At 37.2% G+C, this 24,265-nt stretch overlaps 1 protein-coding gene across 1 annotated transcript in view; it reads right to left on the reverse strand.

The window, feature by feature from the left end:
* Nucleotides 1-288: 288 nt before the first annotated feature.
* smoc1 (SPARC related modular calcium binding 1) overlaps nt 289-24,265 on the reverse strand; it is a 34,321-nt gene continuing 10,344 nt past the window's right edge. The window contains exons 8-13 of the mRNA XM_073826586.1: nt 18,261-18,453; nt 17,077-17,159; nt 14,056-14,161; nt 13,012-13,256; nt 12,318-12,351; nt 289-1,156 (exon numbers count right to left, since the gene is read on the reverse strand). Coding sequence (XP_073682687.1) covers nt 1,117-1,156; nt 12,318-12,351; nt 13,012-13,256; nt 14,056-14,161; nt 17,077-17,159; nt 18,261-18,453 — 701 coding nt within the window. The 3' untranslated portion in view covers nt 289-1,116. The remainder of the gene's footprint in view (nt 1,157-12,317; nt 12,352-13,011; nt 13,257-14,055; nt 14,162-17,076; nt 17,160-18,260; nt 18,454-24,265) is intronic.

The raw sequence follows: 24,265 nt of genomic DNA on the forward strand, positions 1-24,265 counted from the left end.
TGATTCTTGTTCAAGACACTTTGATAAGAATGGCTGTATATTGTTAATATAGGCTACAGCGTTTCATTTTTTTACAGTTTCGATTTTTTTCAATTAAAAGTGTACCTTGGCTCAAAAAAGGTTGAAAAACACTGCCTTAAAGAATACCATAGTACAAAAAAAAAAAGTGTATGCAAATAGCCAGCTCGGGTAGAACTGATGTATGGAAAGAAGGTAAACTTAAGAAATTAAGTTTCTCATGAAAATAACTTCTAAATTAGACTAGTTCTGTGCACTCATTAGTCTATAGCAATTAGAACACCCATTTTTATTGTACTATTTGTCATTTGAAGGTTCGAGGTTTGATAAAGGTATTGTGAAAAAACAACAGAACACCAGTTGTTCAGTATGTGAGACACACCATGTACTTACTGAATAATCCATTTGAAGAAAAAGTAAAGCTAAGTGAAGTGTTTCGTGACATTTACAAACTAATTTTGTGTGATAGTGTTTTTGACCTCTGGCTTCTGAACGAACCATGTGGAACTTACTGCTAATTCTCAGTTGATGGTTACATGTACATACAGTGTCCTGAGGTGCAGATTTGAGGGACCGTAGCTAATGTTTGTTGACAGAAACGATTTCGCTCCATTTCTTGTTCACTATCAATGCTCCATTAGTTCCGTTGCCAAGGTGAACAAAGGAGCAAACACAATGGTTGAGTGGACATTATCAAAAACAACAGCAAACCACAGAAGAGGCATTTAAAGACAAGCTAATTTTAGAAATGACATTCAAAAATGTCTCATTCAAACACAACTATAATACTGTCTGGATTAGCGGTGAGCGTGGATGTGCTGAAAATGTGGATGGAAGCAGGTAATCATTCACACTTACAGTCTGTGTTCTCTGACATACATTTTTGTCAATCTTTAAGTCATATTAATAAGACGTTTACAACACAAACAAAGGACATAATAAAATGTCTAACAATGGGAGGAGAAAGTGCAAATATTTTGGCTCCATATCATTTTCATCTTGTTTTTTCTTAAGGAACCTCTTAATAATTTCTCAGATCCTTCGTTGTACTCTTCCAGCAGTGAACAGATGCCTTCCCGCGTGCTTTGTGCTACTGCCTCATCTTCTGGAACTTTCTGTCTTCAGACCAGACGACCTACTGGAAAACAGACACAGTTTGGTGAGAAAGGTGAGCGGCGAGGTGTCTCCGCTGAGCTTAGCTGGCCTACAGATGCGGCAAAACACAGCAATAGCGTGACAAGACGGCAGCATTCTTGAGATTATCTGCACTCATGCATGCACACGTTCACATATGCGCACATACATGCACCCTAGATCTTGTCTGCGATCACACACACACACACACACACACACACACACACACACACACACACACACACACACACACACACACACACACACACACACGCACACACACACACACACACACACACACACACACACACACACACACACACACACACACACACACACACACACACTTAAGACAAATAGGAAGAGAGATATGGGGCAAACAACATATTGTTCTGCCATTGCGGATGTGTGGGCTTTGTCTGCGAGAAGAACATCTCCAGATGTACCAAACGCATTCAAGATGATATGTTCAATGTCAGCTTCAATAATGCACTGACTTCATTTACAATATGCTGTGTGTATGTGAGCATCTTAATGTGGATGGGAGGATGAGAGGCCATGTTTGTTCTCTTTGCTAAGTCATGTGGGAAACAGATCCTTCCTCTGCGGCTGATGTGTAATTCTTTCTCTACTGCTACCTTCTTGTCTTGAATTCTCTCACTTATCCATTCTGCCTTTGAGGTTGGGACGTCTGACATTAGATCACAAATCATTGGTGATTTATGCAAATTGATACTTTTCGGTATAAAAAAGGTTATTTTCCTAACATAAACCCTACATGCGACACAAAGACAGAGTATTTAGTTCACGCCATGTACTGTACAATAAACCATAACAGACTTATGTGCCGTGTAATTGGATCATGATGGCACTGGGAACGGGGACATTTGGTGTCCGGAGTTTGGGCCGTAAGACTCCTTTTGGGGCTATCAATCAGAGATAGTCTGAGGAACTGGGGAGATGGTTAAAGCGGACAGATTGCTTGCAGATGGCTGCTGTGGAAGGGAGTACAAGAGTTCCAGTGAAGAACCCCCTCCTCTTCCCCATGGGGGAAGGGTCTGACAGGCAGAGGGGGGTCCCGGGCCCTGGAGAGTCCATCAGATGTGTGCGTATGTGTGTGTGAGGTCAACAGCAGGCATTTGGGGGTAGGGGAATGCAGGTGGACGCTCAATCAAAAGGAATAGACCTGTTGTATCAGCTATGGTGAATTTACTACACACACAAACTAAAGTAGAAAGTTTAACTTATGTGTACAGCTAAATACATAGCCTCCAGTGCCTGTGCTATCTTTCTTCAGAACTTATGACTGATAAGAATGTCTTAAAACTGTCTTTGAACTAGCACGCCAGGTATGTCTTAACCCACTAACACAAGCATCCATCAATGCAGGCATCTATTGTTTTTGCAGTAGTGTATTGTTTCTTTCTGTTTTAACTATAAACATCAGTCTAAACCAGTGTTGCCACCTTGTGAACTGCCTAATTTGTGCAAACATAAATAAATAAATAAAATAAAAATACAAATAAAAAAAAATCAAGACATACACTATATTTCCAAAAGTATTGGATCACCCTCTTTGAATTAACCGGTTTGACTACTTTAGTTTCTATGAGTACAAATCCAATTGTTTAAGCATATAATGCTATTCTAGGGAATTGTATGTTTCTAAGTTGACAGCAACAGTTTGGACAGGACCCTTTTTTTATTCTAACATGACCATGCATCTGTATATAAGGCAAGGTTCAAGATGAAATGGTTGATTCAGTTAGTGTGGAAGAACTTGACTGGACTGCAGAAAGCAAAGTCCTAATTCCAGCTGAACACCTCTGGTGTGACTTTAAATGCAGACCTTGAGCCAAAAACCTATCACCAAACACCAATGACTTGTACATATGGGTACAGTCATTTTAGACATTTCCAAAACTGTTGTAACAGAAATAGTACTACAATTTTGAAATACATGAATTATGTTTCTATCTTTGTTGCCACAGTTTTGAAAGTGCTTTTTTCTGTTCTAAAGAAGGGGGTGTCCGAATACTTTTGCTCATATAATGTAGGTACAAATCATTGGTTTTTGGTTTTGAAGATTTTGGCGCAAGGTCTGCATTTAAAGTCACTGGAGGTGTTCAGCTGGGATTAAGACGTTGCTTTATGCAGACCAGTCAAGTTCTTCCACACTGACTGAATCAATCATTTCTTTTAGAACTTTGGCTTATACACAGAGGCACAGAGGAATATAAAATGCTCCCGTCCAAACTGTTGCTACAAAATCAGAAGCACACAATCCCCTAGAATATCATTATATGTTTAAACATTTAGATTTATACTCATGGAAATTACTAAAGTAGTCAAACCTGTACACTGAAAGGGGGTGTCCCAATACTTTTGGCTATATAGTCTGAACACATACACTATGAATGATGATCAATTTTACATAACACACACTGTAGGCATACCCAGGCACCTATAAATATTAGCAACCTTTTGGCTTGGTGAAAAATTACTTTGCAGCATAGGGATCAATAATGAAAGTGGTCAGAAAGTAAAGTATATCTACTGTGAAAGGCTCAGGACTATAAAATGATTATCCAATTATATAATAGTATGTCTTACCTGCCTGTCAACCTATGTATTTGCTTACTTCCACACAGCCAAGAGTGAGAGTTTAGGGTGGGGCTACTGTAGCAGACTCAGCCAGACGGTGTTTAAATGGTGTGGAAAAAGAAATACAGATTCCGTTACAGACATGCAAGCAAAATTTAAACTTGGCAAAATACACAGCGGCAAAATGGAGGAAAACAAGAGTTAACATTGGCAGTGTTTTTACAAAATGGAGGAATTTGATAGAACGTTTGGGTTTCAAATAACCCTTCGCAAACGGCTTGATTGACAGGCGATCTGACCAATAATAATGCCGAATCTGCCATTTTGTCCGACAAACAAATCAGACAGGAGAGTAAATTAACTTCAGTGGACTTGAAACTTGAAAAAGTGTGTTTACTGACGTCTTTCTACGGTCAAAATAAAGTACGTTCTATTGTTCATTCGTGTTTATTTCATGCTTTAAGTAAATAAAAAGGTCAATTGACTAAATCAACTAAAAGAGTCTGCGCTAAGTATAATTGAGTACTGTGTACGATTCTGTGGACTAATAATCCGTACAATTTTATTATTTAGCTAATATAAAAACAATCAGTGGTTTTGCCTTACCCAGATTCATGGTAAAGAATAGAAGGTCTAACTACTATGGCACGAAATACTGCATGCTACTTGCTCAGACAATATATTCATTATCTTGTGTGCAGTTTTTATTGATATCAGTGGGTCTTGGAGTAGAGTGATAGACCTGCCATAAAACAGTGCAAATAAGTTTGCAATTTTACATTTTAACCACAGGTGGCACAAAAGAGACTAAGTTTTTAACTTCCTTAAAGGGATAGTTTACCCAAAAATGAAAAATCTGTTATTAATTACTCAAGCTCATGTCATTCCAAACCTGTAAGACCTTTGTTCATCTTCAGAACACAAATTAAGATATTTTTGATCAAATTGATCAAGCTTTCTGACCCTGCACAGAAGCAACACAACTACCATGTTCAAGTCACAAGATGCCACATGGACTGTTTAAAGGAACAGTCGAGTTGAGTTTTACCGTTTTGAAATCCATTCAGCCGTTCTCCTGTTCTGGCGATATCACTTTTAGCATAGCTTAGCATAGATCATTGAATCCTATTAGACCAATAGCATCAAAAATAACCAACGAGTTTTGGTATTTGTCCTATTTAAAACTTGACTCTTCTGCAGTTATATCGTGTACTAAAACCGGCGGAAAATGTAAAGATGCGATTTTCTAGGCCGATAAGATTAGGAACTACACTCCCATTCTGGTGTAATAGTCAAGGAAGTTTGCTGCCGTAATATGGATGCAGCAGGCGCAGTAATATCACGCAGCGCCTGAAATTAGTTCCCAGCTAGGTAACTTCCAACAAGGAACACTCCCTGTGCATGCAGTTGGTCATGTTGTGCTGCGATGTGCTGCGTGATATTACTGCGCCTGCTTCAGCCATGTTACGGCAGCAAACTTTCTTGACTATTATGCCGGAATGGGAGTGTAGTTCCTAATCTTATCGCCCTAGAAAATCACATCTTTACATTTTCCGCCGGTCTTAGTACACAATATAACTGCAGAAGAGTCAAGTTTTAAATAGGACAAATATTGAAACTCGTTGGTCATTTTTGAACGCGATGCTATTGGTCTAATAGGAATTAATGATCTATGCTAAGCTATGCTAAAAATGATATCGCCAGAACAGGAGAACGGCTGAATGGATTTTAAAACAGTAAAAAAATCAACCTATTAACTTGGGGGGAGTTGGAGAATTAGCCTATTTCCAAAAAAAAGTGGAGTGTTCCTTTAAGCAATGTCTTTACTACCATTCTTCAATAGCAAGCTCCTTTGTCCAACAACTATAATTATAAAAACAATTTGTTTTTAATGTCAGAATGAATTGCACCATAGCAACAAGTTTGGTAAATGTGGTTGTTTACCTGTGTTTGAACTATTCTTGATCTATAATTGCCCCCTTAATAAATTTCAGTGTTATTTGCAAATTTTCGCTATTAGTTTATAATGTAGATAATTACTTTTTCAAAAGAGTAGCTTGTTTAACTGTGGTTGAGCTGTTTTAAATTAGCTTTTATTTTTATAAGCTACAGTTTCAAGTTAGCTTCCCCGACACTGGCTGAAACACATATTATATGGATGGTATTATAAATTTGTCACTGCAAGCATTCCTATGAAACATAGCTATGTTTTTGTGTGGTCACAAGTTTTATATCTAATGGCGATGTGGGGGCAGTTTTAGGCCGAATTTGAGAGTTTGTCTTGTTTGTCTGTTAGCTTGGAGAATTCTTTTAGCTCTCAGTGTCTGTGTGCTCATTCTCCTCAAAAGCCCAATTCCCTTCGGTAATTAACAGGCACCAGAAAAAGGGTCCACTTTGGCCTCTACTCTTTCAGAGCGGTAAAGTGATGAAATGACTGTGCCATTAAGGACACAAAGCCTCTCCCTGCTCACCCCCGTCCCCCTCATCTGATAAAGACCAGGGAAACCAGATCCAGTGTGTCTGAGAGCTGCTTTACCTGACTGCTGATCTCTGATTTGGCTGAACACTGGAAACCTGGAACGATGGACTAGTGCCCAATGGCAGAAAAGGTGTGCAACAAGGCATTGCGGATGCTGATTTGAAAAATGATTTCTACAACATTTAGATGGGTACCACAAATTTACTGCAAAAATCAGAGTATATAGAATACAACATAGTGGTTTTCATCTGGTCATGGTTAAGAATTTATTAGGCATTAAATTGCAACCCAATGAAGTATTTATATATGAACAAAAATGTCTTAAAAAAAAATATTTCAATAATAATCCAACAATGACCCAATAATGTGGACATTGGTTCTGATGGAAAATGCCTAAGTGTTATTCCATTTCCTCCTGAATTTTTCTTTTTACATACTCTCAGATCTGCAACCTACATTTCTGGATCACAACCCATTAGTTGAAAAAAAAAATTGCATTGCAAAAACAGAGGAAATTGAAAGCAAATGCTATATAATCTAAACATACAATAAACCTAAGTTAGACTTGTGCTTGTATACAAAAGGCTACAGAGAAGATGGATACTTTTTAAAAAAGCGAGGGCGATTCACTCCCAGTCAGTGCCAAACTTCCCAAGCAAGCAGTCTGCTTCTTTTTTTACATACTCCATAGAAAACATCACTGTCCATGATGTCATCCATAATTATCGTAAATGACTAAGATGCAACAAATCAGTGTGTCTGCAACATTCTCCCAGCCAGATGCTTAAAGCGTCTTGTTCACAAGGCTAATGGCGCGCACACACAAAGCCTCATTCTTACGCCAGAAATAAGAGTCGAGAGCGAGTCGAGCCTCACGTCTGCTGTCAAATTAAAGCAAACAAACTGACATATTTTCCAGCTCACTAAAACCTCTTCAGTCTGACATTTACTGTACGTTTTGTCCATCTTTCAGCAACTGGGTATTTTTACCACGTGATGCTCAAAAACAATCTTAAATATGCTTCTAAAACACTTTCAACTGCATTAATGAGAGGAAGTACCAAAATAACAACGTACTGGTAGAATCTGTATAAATGTGCAGCGCAGGTGGGTCCCATATAGTGGTATTAGTCCTTAAACAATTAGCCTGGAAGGATAGCCCACCCCTGTTTTAAGAGCCCTCTTAATTTCCAACAAAGGCATAAAAGTTAAACAGCGCATTAGAGTCTAATGTATTTAGTTGAGTTTCTTACATATTATGAAAAGAATGCCTGTACAATATATTTGAATAGACACTTTTTTTTTTAAATCTGGGACCTCACTATAGTAACTCTGAACTCTAAGCAACTACACTTTAACTGTCTTAATGTCCCTGCCAGAAAAGGATGAAATGAGTCACTGCAATCTGGTAGTATCTTTATCTGTCACAAGTTTGAGGCGTAAGGTTGGTGCTTCAACTAGCAATTACAGTGTCTGTGTTTGAGAGGTCTAGTGCTGAATAGTGCTGACCATTCAAAGGAAGCCAATGGTTTTAAAAAGCTGAAACGAAAGAACTTGAAGAACTTGAAAACTTAAGACCATGATCATGCATCTTTACCAAAAAAGTGTGAAGTAGCTCCATTGCAATGTACTGCTTCTGAGAAAATAAATAAATAAAACACACACAGTAATCTAACCAAAGTTTTATCAGTCTGCTTTACTTGTCTTAGCTGGTCAGGTTTGGCTGGTTTTGGACACTTTTGAGTTGGAAGCCAACTTGGCCTGGCTGAACCAACTAGATCATCCAGAGCCAGCAAAGATCTAAATTTTTTAAACACAACTTGTGATTGTAAATATAATATATTAAGTCAAATTCACTAAACAGTTGGAAAAATATCAGGTCAGTTAGGGGAACAATAAACCATACTTTTATGTGATTGTTTAAAAGGATAGTTCACCCAAAAATTAAAATTCTGTCATTAATTACTAACCCTCATGTCATTCCAAATCTGTAAGGCCGCCGAAGATGAACAAAGGTGTTACAAATTTGGAACAACATGAGGGTAAATAATTAATGACAGAATTTTAATTTTTGGGTAAACTATCCCTTTTAATATAAAGCATTGCCATGTTTTAGGTAGCTTGGATCATGCTGTTTAACTATAAAAATGTTGCATGACTGGAATAAATCAGGGATTCAAACTAATAAACCTAGTCTAATTTTGTCATTTTGAACTGAAACATTACATTACTGTAATGTAATGCATAATTATAACAGGATTCGTGTAAAATATAATGTGACAAGACTAGAAATATTAACAGCATAAATTTTGAGCATAATAGGCATAAAATTAATAATGAATGTGCCCATATTGTGAATCCATTTAAACGCCATCAGTAAGAAAACCTCAGTTTTATAAACCCTGCTTACGATGTAGTAAAGAGAACTATCAACATTTTTAAGACATAATTCTGGTGCCTGGACTGCAGTAAACTGCAAGTACAGTATTGTAGCTAAATAAATTATGTAGCAATTTGTCATACATTCATTGTCAAACAGCCGCAGCCAGATGAAGGAAATGTCCACTGGCTCTCATTGCGGCGTAGATATTTTGGCAGTGCACGGTCCCAAATCGCGACTACATCAGACTCATCAATTTTACTTCCAGTACACTTAAGTGACAAGACATAAAACTGTCTTTTAGCAGAAGCTTGGCTCAATTCATCAACCCTCGAGCGTGTACACTGGAAGGGGGTGTTGAAAAGCAAACTCTTTGGCTGTGGCCAGGAGAAGCCCCCTCAGCTCTCCAAACGAAGCAGCTGTTTATCTTGGCAGTGCTAGTCACGGTCCACTGGGCCTAACTTTCTGCCCGCTCCCGGCCACTGTTTTTAGGTTGAAATGGGCAGCGCCAGGGTAAACACATGAGCTCAGCCCTCACTGGGTCCTTGGTGGGTCTCTGCTAGGCTACCAGAACCCACAAGCCAGGGTAAACAGCAGCTACTCGACTAATAACAAGGGAATCCCACTGGTCGGAGAGCGAGCTGGCGAGAAACGAGGCTAGTGGGCTAGCGAGCCTGTCATCAAACGCTAAACACCTAACTACGAGCAAAACATTATGGCTGGCAAAAACAGTCCAAAGTCAGACGGTGAGTGCAAAGGAGCGAGGGTGACTTGTCATCGTGCTATGAGACAGAACGTCTCTGCTTTCTGCTCTGCGTCTCTGTCTCCGACACGGTAAAAAAAACCACGAGTGAGACAGTCTCGGTCTCAGAGCTATTACATTTGCCATCATTTCAAATAAACAGTCTTGCTTCCAAATAAGTGCATTTTTTCTGTGGCTCTAAAGAAAATTTCACTGAAGACTACCAGTAATCAAATGTGAAGCAAATGGTGCCACAAAGTCTTATTCAAACCAGTTATAAAGCTGTGCATGACTTCTGAGCGTCTACACACAGGAGCCCAAATGAATTAAACCTCACACTGTAATTTAGCAAAGAGAAACAGGTGGGTCTGGACACACTGAATTATAGCATTTAGATAAATAATTTCTCCCCTTAAGTTCCACTTTAGAGAACCACAAACCAAAGGAGGCCGATATGGAGAAGCACATCAGGATTAATATTAAAACCACACTTTCCTTCTCATAACCTGTTAATATACAGCAAAGCCATGACAGTGCTATATTTTTTTTGTGATATAAAACGGAAAAGAGAAAAAAAGCCTGGGGTCGTGACTCCTGGTGGTTATTTTGGAAGCTGTATTCTCCAACTAGATTTATGAGGTTGGAAACATTTTACAGACCTACTAATGCACTTGTCATTGCTTATCTATGAAGCAGAACAAATGATGTGTTTGAGGAGAAGCGAGTAACTCCAAACCTGCAACTTTTGTCCAACAAAAGCTATTAAATGGGATGTTTTCTTGTAATAAGTAACATAAGTAGCTAGTCTTTTGGCCGGTGATGGGGTGGCATAACTTTTGGTGCAGCTAATGATGGGATGGAGCATTATTTTAACTCGATCAGAGGAGGATCAGGTGGATTGTGGCGTGCCACACCATCCGGCCCAGTTATCTGAGGTTAGAAGTTGCTTCCAACTCAAGAGTCAAGTTTTGGCTGTTTAACATGGCCCACTTAGCTAACCTAACCATGCCATTCTGGGGGCAAAAATCAAATTTATTTAGACCTATTATAGTATATTAATATCGAAGTCAGCTCAGGTGAAATCACAGATGAAAATGTTTGTTAGTGTCACTAATAATGAAGTCAAGATGAAACATGTGCATCATGATAATTAAATCTAGTGTTTGCCCTGTTTCAGCTGTGTGATATAAATAAGAACAGTGAACAAACACTGAACAAACTGAAGTTAATTAAAAGTTAATAAAAGGGCCAGTAACACTACATTTTTCATCCCATTGACTTCTATTCATATGCATGCAAATACGGGAAAGTGAAAATGAAAAGTTCACATGAAGAAATTTGGGTTTTCGCTGAATTCCAAACATCAGGTTTGGTGAACTCTGCTTTGCAAATTCATATTACGTGAAGATGTGTGACCAATAGAAGATCAGAGTGCGCTTTTAGCTGAATTAAAAGAACGCAAACTTTATATCTGCAGGATTGTGGCGATGTGGATAACATATTTTGAAATTATGTATGTATTATATGTTGAATCATGTTTTAAAAAAGTCACTGGAGAGTGACATTATATTACTGTCTCTGTGTCTGTATATTGTGTGTGCTCAAAGCCTACTGTGAACATGGCTTAAGGGGTTAGTTCACCCAAAAATTAAAATTAGCTTATTATTTACTGAGGCATCCTAAATGTATGACTTCCTTCTTTCAGACAAATCAAGTTATTTTAAAAATAGTTCTGGCTCTCCCAAGCTTTATCATGGCAATGGGTGGGTGTTTCTCTTCATCAGTCCAAAACAAGTCCAATAAAGAGGATCCATCCATAATAATATGTGTCTCACATGGCTCTGGGGGTGAATAAAGGCCTCCTTTGCTCCTGTAAACAAATGTTGGTTTTCATGAGACTCTTACAGTACGTCATCCGCCTGGAACTGCTTCCGTGTATGACAGTTTGTGCAAGCTAGATTAAAGTGATTATTACATTTTAAATACAGGAGACCTTTATTCACCCCCTGGAGCCATGTGAGACACTTTTTATTACAGATGGATGCACTTTATTGGACTTATTTTGGACTGATAAAGAGAAACACTCAACCACTGCCCTGATAAAGCTTGGGAGAGCCAGAACAATTTCAACTCCAATTGGATTCGTCTGGAATAAGGAAGTCATACAGTATACACCTAGAATGCCTGGAGGATGAGTAAATTTGAATTTTTGGGTAAACTAACCCAAACTTCACCAATTAACACACCAATGCATCTAATACATATGAGATTAATCAGCTTTTTACAGAACATAAACAAAATATATTTAAATCGTTTTAGAAAAATAATGTAAATACTCAAGAAAACTTGAGTTATGAATTCATAACATTGTATTACCATAGTTTACTTACTGTAATGATATTTCACAGAGCTGTGGTATTTACAAGAAAAGTTTCTGTTAAATGTTAACATGTTTAAAGTAATATTTGTCTTTGATTTCAATTTGCACTTCGTTGTCAAATAAATTTTTGGCTATAGAAAAAAAGAGCAAATGAGCAAAGATCTGCCTTTTCCTCACTCAGATGACCACTCTTCAGGCTCTAGGGGTTGAATGTGAATTTTCCACCAAGTTACTCTAAATAATGATGTCAGTTTCTTTGTATCTACTTTTTTTTCTCTGGTTATTCACTGAGAATAGTTTACTTCTGACTCAATTACATATAGCACCCTGACTACAGTGAAAAACTATGATTAAAGTAATCATCTATTGAATTTAGCTCACAAAGAATACATGCACACACAAAAGCAGACACAATGTGGGTGGCCACCTCCATCATAAAAGGGCAAGACTTATATTGTTTACTACATTGCACTCTATTCATATTGTCAATCTATTACAATTACTGCTCTCTGCAGCTGCTGAGGCAATTGTTAGTGCGAAAGCAATTAGTCAGGCCTTACTGAACAAATTTGTCCCTTGCCTTGTCCCCTGACTGCTGCTGATTGTAGTGCTACCTGCAAATAGAAGAACATACAAGAAAGACATATGTTAATAATAAGAAGAAAAGCATCTGACTAACATGTTTTCCCGGACTAGTGTTTCTTTTATCAATTATTCCACCATTTTTCCAGTAGCCAGGAACTACTGACTCTCACACAAATTTCACAGAGCCAGTATTTGACTCATTTTGTACAGTCACTGCTGTCTGGAGTTTGAGTAAGTATACTAGGCTAAGTTTCCACCTCAGAGGTATGAAATTACAGTTGTGAGATTATAAAGTCATATTGCTTGACATAAAGTCACAAATATTTTAAGTTAAGTTGCAATTTGCAGGCTATAGTATTACATTGCAGTATATAAAGTCCCAATGTGAGATATAAAGTCATATGGTTTCATATAAAGTATCAAATATGACAAATTAAGTATTGGGAAGAATAAATTTACATGGCGAAATATGAAGTCTCACTGTGTGAAACTGGAAACTGGTTGGAAGTTGGTAGGAACACCATTGTGTATTCAATAAAACAGGAAGTGCCAAGGGAAATTAAGTAACTTCCGTAATACCGCCACAAAATGTGGTTCCACCAAAGCACAACACCATCACTCCAGTTCCTTCAGAGTACCTGGTTTTATATCATAAATGTGTTCAGAAAAAAAAAAAAAAAACTGCACACCCTCTTTATTGACTCCTAGGCATCCTTTAAGTTCTTGAAGGGAGATGGACTTGTCCTTGTTAAGGTCGCAGTAATCGGTGAACTTCCGGGCGCATCGTTTGGGTTTGGCTTTCTTCTTCACATAGCGTTTGAAGGGTTTCATCTCCTTCTTATTGATATCATGGCTGCCATTATTATCCAGCTGGGCAAAGTACCAATGAACCACCCGTTCCTCCAGTGTGTGGTTTGGGTCAGGCTCAACAAACCTGGAGCAGAAACAATCCCAGTTGAAGGGGTATACTGTAACGTGCTTTCAACAGAGGCAAAATATATTTTCCATTTAAAATTTTTTGATGTTGGTTGATTAATTTGAAAAATAGAGAGAGGAGACAGAGAGCAAATGGCTAAGGAGAAGAGATACAGATTACAGTATTATACTTGGGCAGTTTCAAATTTCCTTTATGATTTCCATCTTTCTTTTTAACTTACGGACAAAGCAGTGTTTGTCTTATTACATTAAAGATACCTCTTTTGACTTGGAAAATAAATAAACACATAAAAAATGTAATCTCGTAGAATTACATTGTGTTCAGACACTGAACTCATGTCCTTGGCCACACTTGAATATAAGAAAGACATGGTCCTAATTCATCATTTTGCTGGTTCCTATCAAGACTAGACTTGTCCTTGGCTCATGAATAAAAGTAGATTAAACCAAGATAAGTTAATAAATGATTACATACAATTAAATAAAATCAATCAGAAAAAGTCATCCATTTCTAAGCACTGAAAAAGCATTTCCATAAAAATTTGATAGCTGAATAACTAAGCTCTCCATTGATGTATGGTTTGTTAGGATAGGACGATATTTGTTCGAGATACAACTATTTGAAAATCTGGTATCTGAGGGTGCAAAAAAAGTCAAAATATTGAGAGAATTGTCTTTAAAGTTGTCCAAATGTTCTTAGCAATGCATATTGCTATTGCTACAAATATACCGTGCTACTTACGACTGGTTTTGTGGTCCAGGGTCACAAATCTGTTAATAACACATTACTTTCTTACCTCCCACCACCAGAGGGGGTTGGTGAGTTGATAGCCTGCACCATGTCAGTAGTAAGAGCGTCCAACAGGCTGGTTATGAATTCCACTTTTTTTCCCTCTGGACATCCTGTAACATTTAAAAGAAGACTGTCATAACCACAATCATTCCCATTTGTACTTGTAGCAGCACACGAAAGAGATATTTCAACATTAAAATATTTTCAGACCAACTCGTTCTCAATTATGCTCACAGTTAGCAGGGAAGTATTAGGCTGACCAAATAAAAAACAACATAATCCAATACAGTTGTATTTCTAAGTTACATTTGATATCAGTCTTAACATTCTAGCAGTTCAACATAATATGCAATACAAAAGATGTTAGCATTTCCAAACGCTTGAGTGCACGTGTGAAATGTAAAGTAGCAATAAGGTACAGCGACAAGGTGACGAGGGCACTTTCACAGACCACCGCAGCCCCGTTAAGTTTTATGGCACATTGCTGAACACCTTGGGTAGCGCATTTTTAACTGTCCCAGATGCTTGGCTGCAATGGTGTGCTCAACTTGAGTCAATGTTTAGGCCTTAATTGTGTCTCTTAAAGGGCAACTTTAAACAAAAGTATGTAATGAAATAATATCAGCTTACATTTTCACTTTGGTTCATTTTGGTTTTTCTTGTGCTATACCCTCTACCTCATTCCCACTAACTTTCTTGATTTTCCTCACAGTAATTTTGCTAGCTCAAGGCAGTATGGGAGGTGGGGCCCTGTGGCTCACCAGGTGACTCCAATTAGTATCTCTAAGGTTTGGACGAGTGTGATGACGTGCCGGCTCAGTGCTTCTCAGCCCAAGTGTTAAATCAGAACATATGGAATCAGACTCATCTTGTCAAACTTCCCATATTGCATTCGGCACATGTTTATTGGAAGGCCGTGTAGATTAGGCCTGAGTTTGTTTGTTTGCACTCTAGCCTGATGCTACAGGTAGGTCTTGTAGTGGAATTTGGCCTGTGGAAATGGTTGTACGTCTATCCAAAGTTCTTTTTTTCTACATTCCTGTGTTGAAAGGATGAAACCAAGATTCTTTGTTTTGGTGCCAGGTAGCATTCAAGTAGAGTACATAAAAATAATTTAACTGAAATCCCCCGGGCATTGACAGCACCTCTCGGCCCCCCGCTGCTGTCCTCCCCAGTGGTCCACACCGTCGTAAACTACACCACACATCTGTTGCCCAGTCAGGAGCCATGTTTTACTCTGTAAACTTACCAGATGGGGAATTAAAAAGGAGTTACAATGAAATTCTAAATGAAAGGGAAAGAAGCGAGAAACCTAGGAACGAACTGGAATGAGCGAAAGCCTAATATTTCAGGGGGAAAACAACCTTTAAATGTTAACATGTGGTGCTGCGTGTTCTTGTACTTGATCGTGTAACCATTTGTCAAACATTATTAGCAAGCATACAAGGAACTTCATGGACTTCTTGTAAGCAAAATAATCAAGAAAATGAAAATGTGCAATAAAACACCTATTTAAGTGCAGAGAAACATATTAGCAGTATCAATCATTATTGCACATAAAACAAAACAGGCTAAGTCATAGCCATTAGTCACAATTTGCTACTTGTTAGTCAGTTTTAGGGTGGAAAATGTTCTCTGCATTTAAATGGACAAAATTGTCCTGGAAGAGAAATTACAAATAGTGAAAAAGTTGGTCAACTAGAGGTAGCTTACAAATAATCTCAAAGCTAATAGCTAATAAAGCTAATAAATGACTGGTGCACTGTATTAAACAGCAATTGGAAAAGGAACCATCAAACCATTTTCAAAATGATATGTATACAAACAAAAAAGAATGAATGACAAACTAATTAAACAGTCCATAGACTAAATATGGAATATGGAGTTCATTCAGACGAACACAGTCAATATATCAAATACAAAGAGTTCCGTTGTTACAACCTACCCCACTACTGGGGTGAGTTGTAACACAGGCTGGGGATAAATGTAACAGTGCGAACAGTGTAATCTATTAATTGTAGGACATTAAATTTAGCACAAAAACAACTGCTGTGTGTGTTTGTGTGAGTGTGTGCGTGTGTACTGTATTCAGTCAATAGCTGTGTTGCCATCTACCTATTTTTATGTGAATTTTGTAATATCACATAAAAAATGCTGGATGGAAATGTCAAGATGCACATAAATTCTATACATGCACAAAATAAATGTATGTGTTCATTTGAGGCGGATAGTGTTTTTTTTTTTTTTTTCCAATAAGAAGATACACATAAACTAATATGAAAACACATTATACATAAATCCCTTGGTGTGCAACAAAAACCTCACATGACTTTGCCTCAGTAAAGGATGTGATTGGATAATTAGACTCATTGAAATCATCATAAGGAGTTGTGTATACAACATTTTTAATGAACTGTTACAGCTATCCCCACACCAAACAGCCGTTACATAGCAAACTGTTTTAGCCTGTGGGTTTTAAGTTAGCATGAATGCAAATAATCAAATTAGACTAGAGAAACAGCTACTTTAGGTCATGTAAGTCAAACAATTGTTTGATTGCTAGGCAAAAAACGATCTTAATAACAAAAAAAAAAAAAAAAAAAAAAAAAACATTCTTTCCTGAAAATCATTTTTAAATGGAAATGTGTGATTTAAGCTATTTAAGTGGAGAGAAACATATTAGCAATAACAATCATTATTGCACATAAAACAAAACAAGCTCAGTCATAGCCATTACCATTTGCTACTTGTTAGTCAGTTTTAGGGGGAAAAATGTTCTCATTCTAAAGAGCATTTAATGGACAAATAGAAGATGTGATTGGAGAGTTGGTTGTAACATTTTTAATGAACTGTTACAACAATCCCCACCACAAACAGTAATTACATAGCAAACTGTTTTAGCATGTGAGTTTTAAGTTACCATGAATGTAAAGTTTTAAACTAGAGAATGGGTTTTAATATTTTAAAACATGCTCAAAATGGCTTCGGGAGTTAATAAAGGCCTTATGTCAAGTGCTCTGCTCACCTGTCAGATCTCTGTCTCTAAAAGGGTCTTCCACCTCCGAGTCTCGAGAACGAGCTGCACTGTCACATTCTGGTTTCTTATACCTGATGGAGAACACAAAGATGAAGCACTGAGTTACAATGTTTATAAAAATTTCCCAGTTTTTTCAGTATGTCATTCAAGCTGCATCTGGAGGCCAGAATATCACACAAATTTGGACTCTTAGGGATTCTTTTGACTTGAGTCAGTAGGCAACAAACAAGAAACAACCTCATAGCAAATTCTTAGAAACGTGCTTACGACCACTCAGAACACCATGTTGTATCAACTTCTTGAACACCAAAGAGATTGACTTGGAAACCAAATCTTCACGGACAAGCATCCTGCACATTTCCTTTGTTAATTGTTAGTAGATATTGCAGAGCTTGGCACTCACTGTAACAAGCCCTCAGAAAAAAATTGGCCATACAAGTTAACACAGTTAACACAGCTATCCAAACAAATGAAGAAATGACAAACTCTAAGTATTTGATTTCATTGTTCGATTAGATTTGGTTCACTGGTTTTTATTACACAAAATAGCACTCAAAATTGAGTAAGACAGACATAAGAATGCATGACAATGCAGCCACACAAGAACAACAAAATATCTAGGATTTAACAGAAACATCTAGAACATCTATCCAAAAGATCAAGCTATCTCAGCATGGTACAGAGGCAGCGTAGGCTCAGTGCCTGAATTCAAATTGCGAATTTCGTTCAGCGAGAACCAGCTGGCTAAACCTTCTCAATATTTCCAAAGAAAAAAGAGAGCAATTTACACATTCAGAGCACATCTCCTAAAGTGGAAAATAAATCAGGACTCATAATGGGTAGAAACACATCATGACATGTCATGCTTTCAATTTAAACCCTTTCTAAACAAAAATTCAGAACTGACAGCTTCACTCATGGAAAAAATAAAGACTTTGTGGTTTGGAGAGAAGGCCAATTGTCATAACGTTCCACAGCTAAACTAATCAGTCACATTGGATTGTATTACTGATGATTGCAATACTTAAAGCATTTTGAGCTGTTTAGAGCATGCAAGCACATCCAGAAACATGTCGTATAAATAATGAGGTTACCGCGCAAATAATAGGCACAGGCAACGTTAATGATACAATTACAAAATCTGTCATAAAAACAAAATGTCTCTGTCTTACCTTGCAGAGGTTCCAGGTATGGGCCTCCCTGTGTCTACCAGCACACACCAGCAGTAACCAGTGGACTGGTGGCACTGGACTGGCTTGTAGAGGCCCTGCAGGCCGCAGTCAGGGATGAAGATGGCTTCCCGCGGGTTCTGCCGAGCCTCATCCTGAGCGGTCTGCCTCTCCTGGTCACAAGAGGGAACTTTCTCTAAAACCATGAGAAACACACTCAATACACAGAAGTTTTCAGCTATATCAGGTAGTGCACTTCAAATATGCTTTACTATTATTTTACTATTAGTTAACTAGTGGTTTATTAAAAATAGTAATAATAATAAAAATTGCCAGCTACTGCCAGCATTTTTGATTGGTTTCACTAAACTATATGGTCCACAGAACATTTCGTTGTTGTTGTTTTTTTTTTCAACACTTAAATGTGGACAAATAAAAAAATAAAAGAATAATTAAAACAACATTTTTTGTTTGCTTCAGAATCAGAACGCTTCCATCAAAGCTTGCACAGACCCAATGGTCAATTTGTAAAAAAAAAAAAAAAAAAAAAAAAAAATCAGGGGCAATGTTTTTTTTATTTTTTTATTTTTTTTTGGTCAGATGAAGGTAGGTAATTTTACACAATGATTACAAAATTCCTCTTATTTTTAAACATATTTTTATTTAATGACAAATTAGCTTTATTAAATTATGTTTTCCTTCTGGGGCCTGAAATAGAGGGATTTTGGTTAATATTGATAATTAAACAATAATTTGCTTAATGGCATCTTGGCTGGTTTAGGCCTGTCATAAATAAATAAATATGACAATAAAACTGCCAGTAGGTGGCAGGAAGTCCCTGTTTGTTTTAATAAATGATTTATTGAATCGTTCAAATCAGAGGGGATACTTTTTGTCATTGTTTTCAACAGGGGGGATGCCATATCCCCACATCCCTCCTCAATTCGAGCCTTGCCTACAGCATTTCCTGGGACGATATTTCATTTCGTAACATTAGGCAGTTTTGACTTATATGTTTAATGTTTGCAGATTGGATTTTTTACGTATACATCTGCTTACATATGCAACCGCTTGTTTCTACTTCTTCAACGTGTTTTAATCCAGAGATTTAATACTCTTTCAGAAGATGCGCCTCCTACCATATAATGGTGAAAACACAGAAAGATGGAAAATTCTGTCAATGGTGAGGAAGCAACTAATGGCAATAACAGCTTTTACATCTATTGTCCATCTGTATTAAGCTAGTAGAAGGTGGCGCCACAGTCGCTAAGCAAAAACAGGGACAACACATGGAAAGCCACTTTCCAATTATGAGAGGAATAGCATGAGTCATGGCAACTCTCAAAGTAATTTTCAATGTAATTCCAGCATTTCTGTTTGATTTAAAATCGAGATATCAACAGATAAAACTTACAAGGATAATAATGTATTGTATCTTTCTGACATCCTTATGTGATTGCCCCTAGTGGCCAATGTTGGAAACACAAGTTGTAAAAATCATTTCCCTTTTAGCTACAATAAAGCTAACCAAATTTGTTAAAATTAGCAGAGGCAGAATTGATTTATACACTTTCAAGAGGCATCTTCGCCCCTTTTCTGAAGTTCTCTGAGCCATTAGGATTTAATTTCCCTGTATTTATTAACACAAAGGACACTTGAGAGATGTTCTTTTAAATGTTTTAACGCCTTGTCTCATAAATCTCTATTTATGTTAAAAATCCATTTGGTACATTGCTCACTTGTAGTGCACTGGGCCAAGTATAACAGCACCACATGTTGAGGCTAATCCAGCTAGCGGGGTGCTGAAGAGCTTTTTAGCACTACTGATTCATGTCATTTTTAATCAGATGTTTAGTGAATATCGTGCCGGAAGAACAGTTATCAGAACCACTCAGCATGACAGCTTGGGACACTAAAGCTGTTAATCATTAGATTGCACAGATGCATAAGCTATACAAAACTCTGTCACGTCTCTTTCTTTCTTCTTCCTCAGTTCGGTTTCTTGTTATTTTTGTAATGTTAAAAACAGGATTTATTTTAAACCAGATTACATTTTCTGATTATAATTTGTTAACTGTTATAGAACATAGTGTCAAAAAAGGCATTTTTTTTTTAAATATAAGTAATAACCAACCTAGGCTCATTGGAAGTATGTGCTTCTACCTACAACAATTCTAATTTTAATACATTAATGGTACACACGCTCAATATGTACAACTATTTTAAAATAGTAAACTTTCTCAATAGATCACCTGGTACAACAATTAATTTGCTTCAGCAAATGCTTTTTTATCTAATGTTTGCTTTTGTTGCCACTATCTGATAGATTTAGAATAGATAGAGCATTTACCTTTTAGTGACACTCACTGGACATTTAATTCTCAAACTACTACAATGCGTATAACAACACCCTAATAAAATGTAGCCTGATTCACATTCATCAGTTTCAGATAAAACTGAATGTGCTTTAACGGCACTCAATGGACATTTCACTTCAAAAGTGTTGAGAAACAACATAATATTTTGCAGAACTGTTGCCACAGGCACATATTTCCAATGAGCCTGGTCAACAGGAAGTAAACAATGGACCCTTCATTAAATGTGCAAATTATTAGTATTGCAATAAACAGTCAATAATAATCAACAAAACCGGGGCAGGGCATGTGGGGTTCTAGGGCTGTATGAGAAATCAGTTTGAAAGCATTATTTTAGAAATTATATCCCTAGTGAAAAATAAATATGCTAAAATGTATTTAAAATACATGTATTTCATGCTTAGTGTACTACTAATAAATTTACATATTATGTACTTAATAATACCCAGTTGTACTTTTAGTATACTAAACTGGTATATTTAAAGTCTGCTAAATTGGAACAACTAAATTTGTACTTAATGCACTTAACTTAATGCAGTCCAACGAAAGATATACTTGAGCATATTTGATTGTTCTAAAGTGTAACTATTGCAAGTATACTTTAACTACACTAGAAATAATATCTGTCTTTAAATGCAACACATTTAAAGATCATACAATCCTCATCAACAGTGACATTAAAACATATTTTAGGCTTAATATTAAGAAATGGGCATTGTGCATAAGTAGTACTTCAAATTAAGTTTAATTAAAATGTTTATATCAGTAAGTCTCCAGTGATATGTCAGTAAATATGTTAATAGATTTGAATTATACTTAATATAAAAAATGCATTTTAAAATCATTACTTTTTTACTAGGGATATTGTTGCAAAAAATGCCTTAATTCTTGGGGAAATGAATAAATGAATGAATGAATGAATAAAAATGGTCCTCAAATAAATTTCTACCGAAGTATACAATTTCTGTCTGGGGGTGAGGGGTGGTACTGAGGTAGGCAAGATCTGAAGTGTAAGAGTATTAAACAGAGGAGAACGGCACTACCCAGTCAAGGTTCGTCTGAACCTCCAAATGAAAACCATGAGCTACAACCCTGTTCAGTGTAACCAAATCCTGCTGTTTTTGCTTTTGTCTTCATTACAAACAGTTCTGGTAAGGGGACTGACAGCGTTGGCGTGATCGGGAACCAGGCTTGGGGTGTTTTAAGTGGAACCTGACTGTGAAGACAAGGAACAGGGGAGAGTTAGCCATCGGAGTATTAATATGTCCTCTTTTCAGAGATGGGCTCACGATCCACATTCAAGTGTTCACGGCAGAGTCCATGACTCCTGCGCTTCCCGCCAAGGTTCCTTCATATCTAAATTATTTAGCACTGTTTATTGTAGCGAGGGTATACTGGCGCCAAGCAGCTGGGATTCCCAAAAGAAAATTGTTTTTTTTTTACTCTCTCTCTCTTCCTAATACAATAAAACAGGACAGAAAAGGATGGACAGAGTAAGATCTCATTTAATCCTATTTACGTCACGTTTTTGTTATGCGTTCCTTTTTTTTTTTATCTCCACGTAAAACTTAATTCGACTCTCTTTTCAGAATACAGTCATTTTTATGCATTCTGTCCATTGTTGTTCCAAGAAGTGAGTTGCATGAGTTCTGTTTAAACAAACAGATATAAGTGAGAGTACAGCCGAGGTGAGACCTCATTGCTCATTGTTCCCCAGAATGCTTTGCTGTGGTTCCCTCTCAGTGTTTACAGGCTGGTATTGATTAGTTTATGCGCGGTATGTTGTAGGTAAACTCTGCTGATTTCCTCACTATCACGCTGAAAATCAGAGCCTCATGTGTTTCATCGTGCCAAGATCTGGCCAAACAAAATAGCTTGAAACTCAGACTTATCAGCCTCCTGTAAACACAGCGTTCTCTCTCTCTCTCTCGCTCCTTTTCTCGTTTAGATGCACATATCTCACTCTCTCTTTCTATCTCACTTTCTTCTGCTATCCCTCCAATTGTTTTCAGCTGTGGGGTAAGTAATCACTCCATTCTTGGATCTATGCATTCGGCGCTCATAAAGTAACAGAAGAGGGTATGATGGGCCAGAAGAGGAGGGGTGGGCACCATGTTCTTTTCAAACTTTAATATGCTGCACAGAGGGGATGGAAAGGTTTATAGACAGTCGTGTCAAACATTTCCTCACCCTTAGAAGTATTCTAACTTCTTCATTTTTATTTGCTTCATGTGAACTGGCCAAAAGTGGGTTTTGATGTGTATATCAAGAAATAAAACATGTTGTTTCTCAAAGAGGATGGGCCAATGATGTATAATCATTTAATATCTTCCTGGCGATGTGACGCGCCTTGGTTATTTGCCATTATGCAGATGCTTTTATTCAAAGTGACTTAACATATTGGGTCATTCTGAAAATAAAAAAAAAACATTTGTGTCCCCATGACTTTGCTTGAAATGCAAAGAACATTTCTATTTTATTTATTCATTGAAATATTAGCTATGTCCCCATTAATGTTTATATAATTATAATTTTATTTGAACAGATTATGGTTTATAAAGTTTTAAATATGGATATTTATCTTACAAAAATGCATTGATTCACTTCAGAAGGCCTTTATTAATCCCCCAGAGCCATGTGGTGTACATTTTATGATGAATGGATGCACTTTATTGGACTTCTACAAGCCAGGACATTTTTTAATATAACTCTGATTCTAGTTGCTTGGAAGAAGAAAGTCATATACAACTAGAATGGCTTTAGGGTGACTAAATTACAAAGTAATTTTCATTCTTGAATCTCTTTTAAGGATTGGAGCCCTTTTTTAAGAGCACTGTGGTGTAACTCTACAGATCTGTTTTTGCCAAGTTTTACCACAAAGAACTGAATACAGTAGCTAGTTTGAACCCTTAAAGAAGTTCACTCCCAGAACAAAAATTTACAGATAATTTACTCACCCCCTTGTCATCCAAGATGTTCATATCTTTCTTTCTTCAGTCATAAAGAAATAATGTTTTTTTGAGGACATTTCAGGATTTCTCTCCATATAGTGGACTTCTATGGTGCCCCCGAGTTTGAACTTCCAAAATGCAGCTTCAAAGGGCTCTAAACGATCCCAGCCGAGTAAGAAGGGTCTTATCTAACAAAACAATTGGTTATTTAAAAAAAAGACAATTTATATACTTTTTAACCTCAAATGCTTATCTTGTCTAGCTCTGTGTCAACTCTGTGCATTCCGGTTCAAGACAGTTAGGGTAGGTCGAAAACCCCCCAGCTCATTTTCTCCTCCAACTTCAAAATCATCCTACATTGCTGCAGAAGTACTGACCCAGTGTTTACAAAGTGAATGTGCGAAGAAGATCAAACGCCCTTTACAAAAAAAAAGGTAAAACAGCGATGTAGGACAATTTTGAAGTTGGAGAAGAAAATGAGATTGGAGTTTTTCGACACACCCTAACTGCCATGAACTGGAATACACAGAGTTCACACAGAGACAAGACGAGCAGTTGAGGTTAATAAGTATATAAATCGTCAAAAATAAATAAATAAATAAATAACCAATCGTTTCACTATGGTTCTGTTCTGGGCAACTCCCTGCGCATCCATGCAGCCTAGCATGGATAACATCAGGAA

This window comes from Garra rufa, chromosome 21 (assembly GCF_049309525.1).
Source record: "Garra rufa chromosome 21, GarRuf1.0, whole genome shotgun sequence".
Taxonomy (NCBI): domain Eukaryota; kingdom Metazoa; phylum Chordata; class Actinopteri; order Cypriniformes; family Cyprinidae; genus Garra; species Garra rufa.